Raw genomic sequence first — 16,462 nt, 5'->3', positions numbered from 1 at the left:
TTAGTGTAATAGAAAGGTCCCATTTTCTTCCACATAAAAAGCCATTTGCAAAGGCACTGTTTGCTAGATAGTCTTTCCTTTCCCCACTGGCTTGAATACTACCTCCATACTGGAATTTGTTGCTAAGATTTCTACCAAAAAGCTACTGGGGTTTTGACTGTGATTTCATCAAATCTGTGTTACCAATTTTGGGGAACTGGCATCTTGACGTTACTGAGTCTTAGAATCAATGGATCTGTCCTTTGTATTCTCTTTTTAAAGAACTATGATTGTTAGTAGTACTTAGAAATACTGATTTTTGTATATTAATTTTGAATCCTAAGTCACTAATTCTAGTAGCTTTTTGTAGCTTCTATAGGATCTTCAATATAGATAATATCTATAAATAAAGACAGTTTCACTTCTTTCTTTCCAATCTGGATGCCTTTTATAAAAATGTTTTGGTTTGGCCTTATTGTACTGGCTTCAACTGCTAATACAGGGTTAAACAGCAATGGTGAGAGTGGACATCCTTTGGTTTTCTCTTGTTCATTTTTAAAAATTGAATTTTAGCTTCCACTTTTTAAAAAAATTTTTTGTCTGTACTAAGGGTTGAACTCTGGGCCTCAGGCTTGCCAGGCAGGCACACTACCACGTGAGCCACCCTGCCAGCCCTACCTGGCATACAGTTCAGTAATCTGAGTGTGTTCCTAAGGTTGTACAGTCATCACTAAGATCTAATTCCAGAACAATTTCATCACCACAAAGAGAAGCCTACCTGTTAGCAGTCCGTTTCCAATGCCCCTCCTCCTGACTCTGCCAACCACTGATAGGGTTTCTAGCTCTCTGGATTTGTCCATTCTGGACATTTCATGTAAATGGAATCATAAAATGTGGCCTTTGAATGTTGTCAAGATTCGCCCATGGAGCAGCACCAGCACTAATTCTTCTAGCTGAACAATGCCCTCCTGTATTCATAAAACACATTTTTGTTTATGGATTTATTAATTAGCTGGTGGACAGTAGGCCATTTCTACCCTTTCCTACAATGAATAATGCTCCTGTGAGCCATTGTAAAAGTTTTTGTGTGAACATGTTTTCAGTTTTCTTAACTATGAGTTTTGGAATTGTTGGGTGAAATGGCAACTCTGTCAATTCCTAAAAAAGTTTGGAAAACTTTTCCAAAGCATCTCTGTACCTTTTTACATTCTCATCAGCAATGTATGTGGTTTCTAATTTCTCCACATTCTTGCCAATCCTTTTTTTTCTATTTTACTATAGCCATCCTAATAAAATCTTTGTCCTGTTTTAGCACACACCTGAATTAGGATGAAAACTGTGTTTATGGAAATAGTCTCCTCAACCCACTGCTCCATTACAAGAAATGGTTCTGTTTTATGAGAAGCTGATATTAAAAAGGGAGGCAGTGAGATTAAATTTCAACTACTTTTAGATGTGACTCAGGAACTGTTAAAACTGTGAGGAAAAACTAGAAAATCAAATCAAGTTGCTTTTTAAGTCTCTGGTTTGGTTTCTGCTTCTGCACAGTGGTGCACACCTGCAGTGGCAGTGATGGACTGTTTCTAGTACATGTGACACTGGAGATTCTACAGTAAAGCAATTCACTCCTCCTGAGTGCTTCCTTCTCATTGACCTGAGTATTTCAAAGCCAGGCTTAGGTTCTAGAAAATGTTCTGGTGCATTTTATTATTTGTGGCCCTTGAACATTTCATTGATTTTTTTTTTCTACTAGAGACTTTGGGTATTGTTGATTTTTTTTCCAAAGTACCATAAGCTGTCAGCCCCAGTGCTTTAGAGGGTTATAAATAGTTTAGCTCACTTCAGTGCTCACACCATTCAGTATTAGTTGTTACTCAGCTTCTCGGCAGTGGGTTATAAATTCCAGCTTTCTAAAAATTCACAAGAGCTATTTTTAGATTTCCAACCCCCTGAAATCAAGATTCCCAAGTGACTCTATGCAGACACTCCAAGAATGACTGGGAATTTAGTATTGTAAATGTCTCTGTAACAGGAACTTGTCTATCTGAACTCTGGAAAGGAGCACTTTTTAAGGCAGTGTCCTCTGGATTCATTAGTTCATTTACTAGGCAACCTAGCAGGCCAGATTCTGGATGTACAGTGTTTTTTGTGTTGGCTCACCACACTCAAAACAGTGACAAGCTGGGGGGGAAGATGCTTCTGTTACAAATACTGTCTGTACAGCTGCACCTGTGGGGTGTTTTCTTGGCTGCTGTAACATGACTGATTTCCAGAAGATGGCACTAGAGCTCCAGTACCTCCCACTTGTCTAGGTATAATGTTTATCTTGGGGTCTTAATGTGTGTATTACCCCCGAAATAAATATGAAGTGTTTAAAAATAGCTTTCTTATCTTTTTCTAACAATATAGATGCAATCATTTTACTTACAGGAAGAAAGCAGTTATACAGTCTGAGAAATGATTATTACCTGACTTCTTTGTTGTGTGAACACCAGAGAGTGTAATCAAACTAATACAGCTTGAAACCACCATCCATCTATCTATAACACAATCCATCATTTTTATAAAAACTTAGTAACATAGTGGTTTAGCCTCTGAGCCTAGCTAATTGCTAGGCTGAAATCCCGAGGATTGCAGTTCAAGGTGAGTCTAGACAAAAAGTGAGCTGGATGTGGTGTGCCTGTCATCCCACCTAAAGCAGGAAGCGTAAATAGGAGGATCATAGTGCAGGCAGTCCAGGGCAAAAAGCAAGACCCTGTCTCCAAAATAACCAGAGGAAAAAAGAGCTGGCGGCGTGACTCAAAGCTATAGACCATCTGCCTAGCAAATTTGAAGCCCTGAATTCAAACCCTAGTACTGCCAAAAAAAATAAAATAATAACATTTAAAAGGAGAAACCTGTATTTTGTTTGAAGACTCAAATACCCATTACAGATTTTCACTCAAGAACAGTTTGAAAGGTGCCATTTACCCACGATGACTTTTTTAAAATTGAGACAGGATCTCAATATATTCCAGGCTGGCCTTGAACGCACAGTTCTCCTGCCTCCGCTTCCTGAGTTTCTGGAATTACAGATGTATACCACCACGCCCAGTCCACTCATGATTTAAAAATGCAATTTTAAAAGACTAGATAAAATAATAATGAATATGAAAATAATGAAAGTGATATTAATCTTTCACCCGACATTTAAGAAAATACTCCTGAAAAGGGGGATTTACTGTAGACTATAGGAATAAATAACAGTTCGCTGATCAAGACCTGAATGTTTTATTATAAGAAACACCTTTACTTTGTCCTAGTTAATAAAGGAGCTTTCAATGTGAGTCATTCACATTCTCTCTTATTGTAAAGGAATAAATATAGTCATGAAAGCAGAAAACAAAAAAGAAAGGGGACATTTAAATGGGAAAACGGGAAGGTGACAATTTGAACACAAATGCAGGCTGAGTTTGCTGTTATATATAGTGATTTTATTGCTTATATAAGCAATATAGAAGGGAAAGTCACATTTTAAACCTAGTAAAAAGTGGCAGAAATCTTTGACAATTTTTGTTCTTTTTAGGCATTGCATCCATATTAGAAAAAAAAGTTCCTCTTCTGACTGTATCTTAATAAACTTTAATAGTCATAGACTTGAATGTTGCATATCATTTTAACTGACTGACCCACTAGCAGTATAAAATAGGATTCACATATATCTTAGGATAAAAAGTGATATAATCACTGTTAATGACATTTACTTTTTAAAAAGAACCTTAAAGAAATTCATTTCTGTCAAACAAAAGGACTCCTTCATACCCCCAAAGAAATGCAGTTTAACTGAAATTAAAAGAAAATGCATTATTATAAATTAAAATATATTTTAATGAGTTCTAAATTACTTATTAAATGTAAAGATGTTGACTGTGGTACATAAGAAAAATATTTACAACTAATTAAAAGCAGATTGTAGAATATACATGCTTTGTATATAAAAAGAAGCAAAATGTTTTACAGTCCAGACCAGAGAATCTTATAATCCATCTCATCAGACTTACAGGAACTCATACATGCATGGAAGAATTAACAGTGATCTTGAGTTAAAGCTCATACTGCCTTTTTAGGGCCTGAATATCTTCTAAAGTAAAATGGTTGGTCTGTGTGTCTGAAAGATCATCAAATAGCTGTTTAATTTGCTCCTTTTGGCCTCTGCTAATTAGTGTCAATGTCATCTGAAAGAAGGAAAAAGTTACATTAGCATGAATAACATTTTAAAAGTTATAGAAACTCCAAAAATGGTCATTTCTATTAATAATTTGTTGCTTACCTTAAACCTTTCTGCTTTACTGAGATACAAAAGATGCTGATACACCAAGGAGGGATCCTTGTCAATAAGATGATTTTTCAGAGACTGAAGGAGGAGAAGGAACATATCCCCTTCAAGTTTGTTACTCAACAACACTGGCAAGTCATTTGGTGCTGTGATGGCTAAAAGGCGTGCACAGGCTTCCTCGTCTTTCCTAGTGTTGACAGCATTTATAATCTGACCAAACTCATAGGCATTATTAGGCTTGAAGATGTGAAGTCTTTCAGAGTATTCTGGAGGCCTACTGCTTTCATCCCCTTTCTCAGAAGGCAGGCAGTCAGGGGTGACCTCTGAGGTTCTTTCAGGTTCCTCTTCATGGCCTTCATTTACCTTCGCAAGGAAAAAATTACACTGTGACACTGAATATCAGTCACCACACACATCCTAAGTAACATTTGCAAGAAGAATTGAAGACCATAGTAGAATGTATTTTAGTCAAGTTCTAACTGAAAAAATAAAAGTAATTTGTAATAAATTGTAAAATCTATAATTTCTTTAGAGAAGTTTTAGGTTGTGAGAATTCAACTCATAAAAGTATTCTTTGAAGCTTTTAAGAACTATTGTATATTAAAAAGTAATGAAATTTTATGTTTTGAGCTTTCCAATGAATAAAAATGTACAACTGAAGACCTCTATAAATTTTCTTTCATGATAAATTTTAATTTGCTCCAGTTTCCTTACATTTAACAGTGAAAGGAGCTTACATGTTTCAATTGCTTTTCTCATTTTTTTTATTATTTTATTATTCATATGTGCATACAAGGCTTGGGTCATTTCTCCCCCCTGCCCTCACCCCCAACTTTTCTTCTTAAAGAAGAAAATTTTCTAGCCTTTCAAGTCTTCTAAAACAACCTTTTCTTCCTCTAAAGGGAAAAAATGTTTATAGCTTCTCTGACCCATTAGCCTCTCACCTGAGTGGAGCTGTGAAACTACAAATAAGAAGGTATTAGCATTCATGAATGTACAGGAATATGTGGCCTAACATTCTTCATTAATAGCAAAGCAAAACATCTGAGTTACTGGAAATCACAAAGATCCAGGGGAACTCAGGATCTCTAATGACTCAGGGCTGAGTCAACCTGGAAAATCTCCATGCAGTGTGGCTTGCATGGCCCCTGAAAATGAGTCAGACCTGTCAGGATTCTCCAGGTCTACCCTGAAGCAAAGCCTGAAGGCTGAGGGCTTCCAGTGCACTGTGTAGCAGTGCACATACAAGCCAGATGGAGGAGGCAAAGAAAACAAGAACTGCAGTAATAGGGATACCCAACATCACCCATGGTACCTCGCTGAGAAATGACTGACTATGATGGCAAAGGACGGCTTCTGTCTTTACAAAACTGGTTGAAATATTTCACTGACCAGCAGAATAAAAAGAATTTTGTAGGACTCATAGGAGTATGACCTGAAATTCTATGTACAATCTCCAGAATACTTACAAAAATAATACAACAAATACCTCTTGAATTTCAATTTTCTTTCTCTCCTTTCTTTTGCTGGGTGATGCTGTATTATCCTTAAAATTAAGGATTCTGGTTATCTCTTCCAGTTCCGTCTTTGCTTCAACAATATTTGGATCTAATAGGAGAACTTTATTGAGGTCGGTTAAGCTTTTCTGATAATTCTGAGATAGGAAGACAGAAAAAATAATTTTCATAAATAAAAGACCCCTATGGCCTCAATTAGTGTAAGTGACAAAGTGAGTTGTGCAGGGAGTTCCCATTACTGTCATTCTTAGGGAGCCTGTTGGAGAGTCTGCAGCTAAAAAATAGTATAACCCATAATGCAGCAAACATCTACTGTTGAGGAAAAGGTCAGAATGTGGAGTTAGAAAACCTGAGTTCATCCTGTATCACCACAACCTTCCCTGCCATGAACAAGAGGTAGGTACTCATTCACTGAGTGAATAAGTGAAAGAATGAACTTCCTCATATCAGCCCTACTAGTAATGAAACTAACAAGATCCTAAGTCAGGCAGTGTTGTATACACACCTGTAGTCCCAGTTACTTAAGAGGCTGAGGCAGGAAAATTGCTTGAGCCCAGCAATTCAAGGGCAGCCTCATCAACAAAGCAAAATGACCTTCAGTTTTCTCATATTTAAAATATGATAAAAACCCTACTCTAATTTTCACTAGGCTGTACCAAGGAATAAATAAAATGAGTGCTTTAAACCAGTGCGGTAAGTGGGCCTGTGTGGTGGCCCACACCTGTGATCCCAGCTACTTGGGAGGCAGAGATCAGGAGGATTGTACCTTGAGGCCAGTGTGGAAAGTCTGAGACACCCCATTTTAACCAATAAAATCTGGGCATGGTGGCACTCCCCTGTCATCCCAGCTATGTGGGAAGCATAAATAGAAGGATCACAGTCCAGGTTGGCCAGACATAAATGTGAGACCCTATTCAAAAAGTAACTAAAGCAAAAAGGGCTGGGGGTGTGACTCAAGTGCTAGAGCATCTGCCTAACAAGTGCAAGGTCCTGATTTTAACCCCCAGTACCAGGAGGGGAAAAAACCCTATACATGACTACAAAAATGGTAGTTATTATTCTAACACTCTTGTTGCATAAAACCAAAGTTGTTCATTGTTCAAAACAAGCTGTGGTCAACCTTTAACCTCACCTAAGAGAGAATGTATAGGAGAGCTTGAGGGGAAAGAAAGGGAATCTAAGATTAACTCTAGAAGCAAGCAGAAGACAGATGACACAAAATCAGTCTGCTGTGACAAGCCACATTGTATAATTACAAACTACACTTTTATTTTGATTAAGCCAAATTGTGAGAAGAGAGAATTGCAGCCTCTTTTAAGTATTCATGTCACATCATAACAGCATGCACTGAAGGCTGAGCCACAGATCCACTGAACTAGTGTTTCTGTGACATTCCCAAGGGACTAGCTGTAATGCCACATCCCTTCTTCCCCCTCTCCTCAGCAACACCCAAGCAACAGTGACACACGTAAAGGGATAACCTTAACTGCGCTCTAATTTATAAAAATGGGAAATTGTTTAGAAACTTATTGCACTATGTCCCATGAGTAACAACTCTGCACATATCACTGTGTTATAACAGCACAGATAGAGCCTACCAGAAGGAAACTGACATCATATTTACACCCTAAGTGTCCTAAGTGGGGAATGATAGGTGAAAGGCAAGGGAATGAGGCAGGAAGGCAAGTTGAGGGAGCATGATAGCTAGCTAACTTTCCATTCTAAGAATTTTACAAGTATTACTCTCATAATAGCCCTATAAACGCCAGCTTTTATTTTCCCATTCTGAAAGTGAGGGAACTGAGACATGAAGAAAGAAGCATTGTGATGATCAGAGCGACCCTGCCCAGAAGATGGCTGCTAATCCCTCGTGAGGTCTGTGAGCTGTAGTCTGGGAAATGAAGTTCAACACGCAGGAGAAGCTACGACCACTTTCCATCAAGAAAGGCCTCAACAGCAGTCTATCTGGTTGGAAGGGCCATGAGAAAACAGGAAGTGCACTTTGATAAAAACTAACACAGACGCAGCAAGTGTGAGAAGGTAGAACAGCAGAAAGGGAGGGGACAGCATAAGGGGAGATGAGGGTCCATTCACTTCACCATTGGTCAAGCAGCAGCTCCTGTGTGCAGAGCCTGGAACACAGTGACAAATAGGGACAGACTGGGCCTTGCCCTTATGGAAGCTGATGTCTTAGGTAAAACAATAAAAAACAAGTGAATAAATAAAATAATTACAAACCGTCATGATGCAATTAAGCAAAGTTTGGGATGGATACTAATGAGTCTCCCTTTGCTATAGTTGTTGGTCAAGGCGAGACCTGAAGAGAAAGCAGCCATGTAGAATACAAGGGAGAGCAGAGCTTACAAAGCGTGGCTTTGGCAAAAAGTCATTAAACCTCAACAGGCCCTTTAAAAAGACACAGTTATAATCACATATGTTGGTGATATTTACTATTACTAGATGTGGTTAAACTATGAGAGTAATTATTTTGTAAGGTATTATTCTTTTGATAATTTTGGCCTTGCAGCATTCCCTACTGGCTGTAAACTCTGCAATAGGTCCCATGTCTTAACCTTTATACTAACAACACTAGCAAATAACTAACATTCAATGAGAAATACATGATAAAAACAGAATGTTAAAACAGAATGTTAGCTGGGCACCAGTGACTCACGCATGTACTCATAGCTACTCGAGGCAGAGATCAGGAGGACTGTGGTTCAAAACCAGCCTGGGCAAATAGTTCACAAGACCCTATCTCAAAAAAACCCATCACAAAAAAGGGTTGGGAGTGGCTCAAGGTGTAGGCCCTGAGTTAAAGCACCAGTGCTGCAAAAACAAAAACAAAAACAAAAAAACCCAGATTGCTAAAACACCTTTTCTTTTTCTTTTTTCTTCTTTTTATTTATATTTGTTTATTCATATGTACATACATTGTTTGGGTCATTGCTCCCCTCTACCCCTCACCCACTCCCTCTCCCAAACATATTTTTCAAAACTGGTATACCCACACATGCATGCACGTATGCACTACTGAAGCCAGCTAGAAGACAAGATCTGAGAAAGCAAGTCCAACAGGGAGCCACAGGTGAGTGCCTGTGTCACTTCCTCATTAGTCACTCTGGGCAAATGAGTCAAGTATGAGTTCTGATGCATTCTATTAGCAGTTGTAGTCTTTGAAGATCCTGAAATTAAATTCACCTAACACATAACTCAGCCTACTGGACAGATAAAGCTAGAAAAAATAAAACCAGAAAAACAAGCTACCAGTGTCATGATCTATAGTACGATAGGATTACTCAAATTTGGGATTATCGTTCTAGAATTCATTCCAAGAAGTATAAAATTCCAGTCCTTCATTAGGTACAGCCTCTGATTGTTAGTCAGGTAAACAGGCTCACAGAGACATGCAGACAATATGAAGGAGACCTGCTCTAAGAGTATGGACTTAAATGAATCATGCAGATCTACCCTCATTTACCCAAATTCATTAGCTTAAAGAATAAAATTTTAAGGAGTCTCTAACTCATGGTGCCACACACCATATAGGAAATCTTTAAATGGGGCTTACAAAGGAGTGTGCAGGGGAGGGGGAGGGCAGGCACAGTGGGGACCTCAGGGTCACAGGGACACTGATGGGTCCCTCAGATGTGTCCCATAAATGTGTCCTGGTGGAAAGTGCAGGCATGGCTCTACTGCAGCCTGAGTGGGTCTGTGATCTAGAAAAGCCTGGTCATTCCATGCACACAGATGGTCCTCATTTGGTACACTATGCAACAACATGCCCCTCCTCCCAGCAGAACCTAGATCTCCCCTTTTAGTGACAGGCTAGAATTAAAAGAACTATCTCCAACTCAATAGGTCAAAACCACCCCAACCCTGATGCCTGTCCCCACTGCTTTGTACCCTCCAATATCACCATGCACCCTTCTGCCACCCCAGAGGCCTGGAGGAAGCTCTCTCCTAGTCCCAGACATTTTGCTGCTATGTTCTGCCAACTTTATCACCAAACAATCTTGAATTAATTCCTTACCTTCTTTATGGTCTGAATCTGTCTCTCCCACTCCCAAATCCAAGTGTTGATCCCACAATGCCTCAGAACGTATCATACTTGTCTTGAGAGAGGTTATCAATTTAAAATTAGTTCCTTAGAATGGGCTCTATTCCACTATGACTGGTGTTCTTATAGGCGGATGCACACACAGTGGCAAGACTGTGACATGCAGGAGAAGATGGTCATCTACACACCAAAGACAGAGGACACAGAGAAACCAACCCTGCCTTGATCTCAGACGTCTAGCTGCTAGAACTATGAGAAAAGAAATTTCCCTTTTGTAAGCTACCCAGTCTGTGGCAGTTAGCTACGGCAGCCAAGAAAACTAATATTCCTTTCTCTCTTCCCTCTGCCATTACCTTCCTCCAGGTAACTGCTTCTCTACTTGGTGGCCTCTCACTTACCTTCCTACTACAGGACAGATGCCCCTCTGATATACCTTCCATGGTATCCCCAAATCTGACCATCAGGCCACCCCCCCACACCCTTGGTGGTTCCCATCACCTCAAGGATCAAGTTCAGCCTCCTCAGCATGGCTTCCCAGGCCCCCCTTGATCTGGCTATCTCCCTCCATCCTCACTCTCACAGGCTTCTGGCTTCCAACTGTACAGTTCATAAATAAGCCCTAAAAATGTGTACAAAACTGTCATAGAAACTGTTCGTAACAGTTCCAAGCTGGAAACAACCTATTATCGACTGGTGAATATATAAACAAACAGTGGTATTCATACAACTCAGTGATAAAAAGAATTCTTGATATAGTATGGATGAATCTCACATTGTTCTGAGTAAAAGAACCCAGAGTGGAGTACTTACAGTACTGCCAAAAAGAAACAAAAGGATAGTGATAGAAATTAGATGAACAGTTACTAGGACAGGCACAGAGAGAGGTAGATGGCAAAGGGGCACAGAGAACTTTCTAGAGAGATGGAAATGTTCTTTATCTTGACTGGGTTGGTGGCTACAGGAGGGAAAAACACTTATCAAAAGTCAATGACCTGGAGCTTGGGATGTAGCTCAAGTGGTAGAGTGCCTGCCTAGCAAGCAAGACACCCTGAGTTCAAACCCAGAACTGCCAAAAAAAAAAAAAACAGTCAATGTGTGAACTAGACCTTAATAAAACTGCTTTTTTAAAAATGTGTTTCAGACTAAGTACAGGTGGCTCACACCTGTAATTCTAGCTACTTAGGAGGCAGAGATAGGAGGATCGCAGTTTGAAGCCAGCCCAGGCAAAATAGTTTGCAAGATTCTATCTTGAAAATACCTAACACAAAAAGGGCTGATGGAGTGGCTCAAGATGAAGATCCTGAGTTCAAGCCCCAGACTGAAAAAAAAAAAAAAAAAAAAGTTTCAAGAAGTGCATCTTCCAATGTTTTCTGAGTTTTCCTGGTGATACTACTTTCTACATACATGAACACTTGTTGCTGAGATTTCCATGCAAAAGAATCTTCATAAGGAGAAGTATGACATACAACACCCTCTTTCTTCTAAAACAATGTTGGGGCTTTCTTAGGGAAGAATGCCTTCTGTAGTTTCACACTGACCATCAGCCAGCTTAAGGAGCAGGTCACTACAAGCTTCCCAATCTCTGGTATGTCTTTGTCTCCACCAATTTCCATGGCTGCCCAATCTTCCACTCAGAGGCTCTCCCCCACCCACCCCCAACCCCAAACCTTGCTGGAGGAGCCAGTGGCATTGCTAGTGGCTTTCAGTAATGCAGTAATAAACCTTATGCCTTACAACGAACCTACTGTAATTAATATTCCTTAGAAAACTAAAAAACAAATCACAATTTTTGAGCTGAAGGAACTTTAGAAATTACCTGCTCCATATTTTTAGAGAGGGATAAAATCAGAAGTCTATTTCAAAGTTTTAGGACAGGTTAGTACAGCATTGAGATTAATCCCAGATACTCTCACTCCCGTTCCATGATCCCAAGATTTATGTTCATGGCACCACTTGATTTGTTCACAGCTGAAATTTACATAGGAAAAATTAGGTGTCCTCACCTTGAGTCCTTTATGAGCGAGTGCTCGTCTATAGCATGCTTTCACATTCCCATTGTCTATCTGAAGTGCCTGGTCACAGTCCTGCTTTGCCTCTTCAAATTGTCCTAATTTCAAGTAACAGAGAGCTCTGGCATAATACAAGGGAACACAGTATTAGGAACAGTAAAGATAGCATATCTGTAGTTAGCTAGTGAAAATCAGAAACAGCTCAGCAAGTCTATTTCAATTCCACAGCCATTTCAACTGGAACTTAACACGACTCCAGTTATGACACTCTCTTACAGTGGATGGCATTCCAGCACTGGGGATAGAACTGCAAAGAGAACACAGCCCCACCCCTCAAGGAGGATGCAATCTGGTGGAGACAGAGAATTAAAATAAGCCAACACACACACAATCAAACCTGTACAAAGTGCTCTGAAAGCCACAACAGATCCTGTGGGACAGAAGCAAGAGGCAAAGCATTCAGGCAAGACCTCTTGGAAGATAATGTCACTAAAGTTGAAACAAGGAGTATCAAGTGCAAATGAACTGTTGCCAAGGCACTAGGCTCAGAGGGTTAAGGGGGAGGGAGGGAGGAATAGGGCACAACACATCCACAGACCTACAATGGGAGAACACGGTGCACTTGATGAACTAAGGCTCTGCATGCCTGGAGTGTAGGGATGAGGCTGGAAGGGAAAGTAGGACAGAAGACGAAGGGACTTTACAACACAGCGAAGAGGACTGGTTTTATCCTGAGTCTAACAGAGGCCTGTGAAGGGTTTTTAACAGAGGTGACACAGAGAACACTCCCTCTAACGACGTGGAGCTCACTGAGACGGGAGGGAATAGGAATATGCACAGGTACCATGATGGGACTGCCGACAGTTTGAAGGAGATGATGCAGAGTGGTGGCAAGGAGACAGGCAGATGACTCTTAAGGAGTATTTAGAAAGTGGGCCTTTCCAAGCTTGCTGACGGCCTAGAAGAGGGAAGCCGGGGGTGATTAACAGCCCTGGCACTGAAGATACCTCATCTTCAGGTCTAGAGTTAAGAAAACAGAGATTCTGCTGGGTATCGAGGGCGTGGGGGTGGAGAGGGAGGGGGCGGAGTGGTGGTAAGGGAGGGGGTGGGGGCAGGGGGGAGAAATGACCCAAGCCTTGTATGCACATATGAATAATAAAAGAAAAAAAAAAAAAGAAAACAGAGATACAGGAGACACAATGGAGCCAGATGAGGGAGGAGATGAGACAGCTTCAACAGCATACAGAACGAATAAGGACTCTAGACCTTCTGAACCTGAAATGAGCCTGCAGAGGGAGAGAAGGAGAAGCAGAGAATGAGCTGCCTGCCACTGCAGCCATGAGGGAAGGAGCTACATGGAAAGCTGAGTGGCCAGTGATGTCCAGCATAGCAGAGACTGAAGAAAGGCAGAAAAACATCTGCTAAATTTAATGACAATGCTTTTGGGAAAAAGGTTGCTAATAGAGGAAAACATGTACAAAAAACATGGTGAGAAGCTAAGTCAAGAACTTATCTGAAATAGCTGGAAAATGTCTGGAACTTATCCTTTATTCCTCCTGTCACATAAACTCTACTCACCCCCTAAAAATATCCAAATCACATTTTGAGGTGTCTTTCACCTCTAAAATGGTAAAGATGGTACCAGAGCATCATTCCAGAACAATCTGCTTATTCATACTGTACACTATAAAAGATGCTGGTCCTTCCCCTCAGCACTTTAGATTAAAAGGCACACTGCCCCCACAAGACACTATTTTGAAAGGCCATTTGTTCCCACTCCTTCCACACTAGATAGCACCCAGGCCCAGAGTGCTTCCAGGTAGCCAGGAAGTGCAGAATCAGTGTAGCATCAGCCCACACAGCAAGCATAGCTCATGAAAGCTGGTGACATGGACATCAAACCCCCATCCATCCCAGACTTCATGTTCCCACTCCCTCTACAACTCCAGTGGCCACAGCTCTTTCAGAAATGCTCACTCAGGACTACTGGCCACATGGACTCCCTAAATCCACGATGTAAAACTCTGGCACTAATTAAACTTATTAATTAATAAAGTAAATTAGCTTAATTTAGTTTGTTAGAATCTATTAATTTTTAAGTAATTAAAATTATTTATATGAAACATAAAGTTACAAAAAACTTGCCTGTTTGTATACACGGCACACTCCTTGTTGTTACTCTTTAAGCACTCACTATATTTACCAAGAGCATCTTTATAGTTTCTGTCCTTTACGTATTGATTTCCTTCTTCCTTAAGGGCTTTAAACATTTGTTCACCTATGGGACCAGAGAGAGAAAGAAAGAAAGAAAGACTCATGTGGGCAACTCTACAAAATCTTTTTCTTTTCTTTTTTCTTTTTGCAGCACTGGGGGTTTGAAATCACGGCCTTGCACTTGCTTACTTGCAGGCCCTCTACCACTTGAACAACACCCCCATTCCTTTTTTGCCATTGGTTATTTTTCAGATAGAGTCTCATGTTTTTGCCAGTGGCTGGTCTTGGACAGCAGTTCACCTACTTATGTTTTCCGCATAGTGGAGATGACAGGTGCACCACCATGCCTGGATTATTGGTTGAGAATCGTGCCTCTATTTTACTTTAAATATCTTAACGATTGAGACGTAGTCTTACTTTTTGCACATGCTGGCCTCAAACCTCAATCCTCCCAAATTCTGTCTCCCAGGGAGCTGGGTTTAGAGGCATGTACCACCAGACCTGGCCTCTACAAAATCTTAAGTACAGCTATGAGTAAATCTTTTGTTATTGCAAATTAACTTGATCACGTACCATGCAGAACAAGTCCAAACAGAAAAAATCTTTATAAAAATTTAAAAAATAAGCTGGCTATAAGTAAAAATAATTATATAATTATGAAACTATTATTTTCAAATTAGAACAGAAAATACAAGTAATTCTGCCATGTTATCCATAATGCCATGTCTTCTTTTCTCTCAAGAGTCTGAGATACTAACAGAGGTAAGAACTACCTGAGAGATGGAGTGAATCAGGTCATACAAGGACACCAGGTACCATGTGACAAGAGCAGAGTCTCAAGCCTGGATGCTCACATGATCTAACAAGCCCATAGTATTTTCTGTGACTCAATGCACACTGCCTCAGACAGCACTTGGACAACAGTACAAGGAACACTTTAAACTGTAGATATTGCAAAATCAATCTATGGAGGGAAGATATAACTATCTTCAGTGTTATTATAACTATTTTATGAATAATATCAAGCAAACCTCTTAAAGCCAGCATGGATATCTATCCCCCACCCCAAATTTCCTGCTATATATATTTATGTCTTATCATTTTATCGACCTTATTCTTTTAGGTTTGTCGCATACAGTCTTGTTCTTCTCAATAATAAAGCTAACTTGATGTTTATTAAGAGGCCTACACAGGCAGCACATGTATCAAGTACGTTGTATATGGTAGCTCCATCTATTCCTGTGAACCACCTCATGAGATACTCATATTTCTCCCCCTTCCTATACACTAAGGTGTGAGAGGAATAAAGTAAGTTCTTAAGACCAGCTAGTTAAAAAAGGGGGAGCAGGGACTTAAACCCAGGTGTGATGCCAGAGTTCAGGCCCTTGTACCTGAGTTACCTGGGAAACACACACAGCTCAAGATGACCCTCAGAGGAAATGAGTGTAGGTTCCCCGCACCTGAGATGCTCGGTAGGCTACGGCCACTGGGATCTCCTGTGTGGCCTGGCGTCATCTCTGTTGCAGGACACCAAGTTCGCAATGGCTGGGAAGAGGGCACAGCAGGAATGGGTGGCAGCTTCTCCCGCCAATTTGGTCCATCTAGTTCCATCAATATTCTTGTTATTCTAGAGAGAAAATGAGTTTTCCCCATTGATCATGGAATTTGCTTTCTATGTCACTGCAGGTCAGATCGAGGGTAAGATGGCAAGTGCTATTCCTAAGTGTGCTTCTTTGGAGAAAACATACAATCTTGAGGTATTTTCTTCCATAAACTAAAACGTCTTTAAAATGACTTTGAAAAGTTGCCATAATGACATAACCACTTTCTTTTCCTTTCTTTTTTTGTTTTGACATGGGGTTTCTCTATGTTGCCCAGATTACCCTTGAACTTGTGATCCTCCTGCCTCAGCCCCCCACATAGATGGTATTACAGGTGTGTACCACCACACCCAGCTAGACCATTTTCTAATCAAAAGTAAAAAATTAAGACTTTTTAATTTGTTAAAAATCTCAACATATATACAAGAAAATTTTAATTCTTACAAAAGTGAAATATGAAACTGAGGCCCCTAAAAGAAATATCCTTCATAATGTTTAATTCAATTGGTAAATTGATAAAGCATTACTCTTGGGGATAATCAGAAGTACTTTGGAATTTCTGTGCACAAACTGCATGGTGACTGAAGGTGAATGTATAAAACTAGTGCTAAAACTAGGTGAGGGCTAGCTTAGCTGCTATGTGCAATACTGAGGTTTGAACTCAGTGCTTCACACTCGCTAGAGGCAGGAGTCCACTTCTTGAGCCACTCTACCAACCAGAACAGGGCTTCTTAAAACAACATTTACATGTGGCTAAGGCAGACTTT

General features: G+C 40.2%; 1 protein-coding gene across 5 annotated transcripts in view; it reads right to left on the bottom strand.

Moving 5' to 3' along the window:
- Positions 1 to 3,430: 3,430 nt before the first annotated feature.
- Spag1 (sperm associated antigen 1) overlaps positions 3,431 to 16,462 on the bottom strand; it is a 53,217-nt gene continuing 40,185 nt past the window's right edge. For all 5 annotated transcript variants that reach the window (XM_074068929.1, XM_074068931.1, XM_074068930.1 and 2 more), the window contains 6 exons: positions 15,555 to 15,721; positions 14,026 to 14,158; positions 11,875 to 12,001; positions 5,784 to 5,948; positions 4,289 to 4,657; positions 3,431 to 4,193 (listed from right to left, as the gene is read on the bottom strand). In XM_074068929.1, the coding sequence (XP_073925030.1) occupies positions 4,062 to 4,193; positions 4,289 to 4,657; positions 5,784 to 5,948; positions 11,875 to 12,001; positions 14,026 to 14,158; positions 15,555 to 15,721 (1,093 nt within the window). In that variant the 3' untranslated portion in view covers positions 3,431 to 4,061. The remainder of the gene's footprint in view (positions 4,194 to 4,288; positions 4,658 to 5,783; positions 5,949 to 11,874; positions 12,002 to 14,025; positions 14,159 to 15,554; positions 15,722 to 16,462) is intronic.

The sequence above is a fragment of the Castor canadensis genome, chromosome 3, assembly GCF_047511655.1.
Source record: "Castor canadensis chromosome 3, mCasCan1.hap1v2, whole genome shotgun sequence".
Taxonomy (NCBI): domain Eukaryota; kingdom Metazoa; phylum Chordata; class Mammalia; order Rodentia; family Castoridae; genus Castor; species Castor canadensis.
This window is presented reverse-complemented; position numbering and strand designations above follow the sequence as displayed.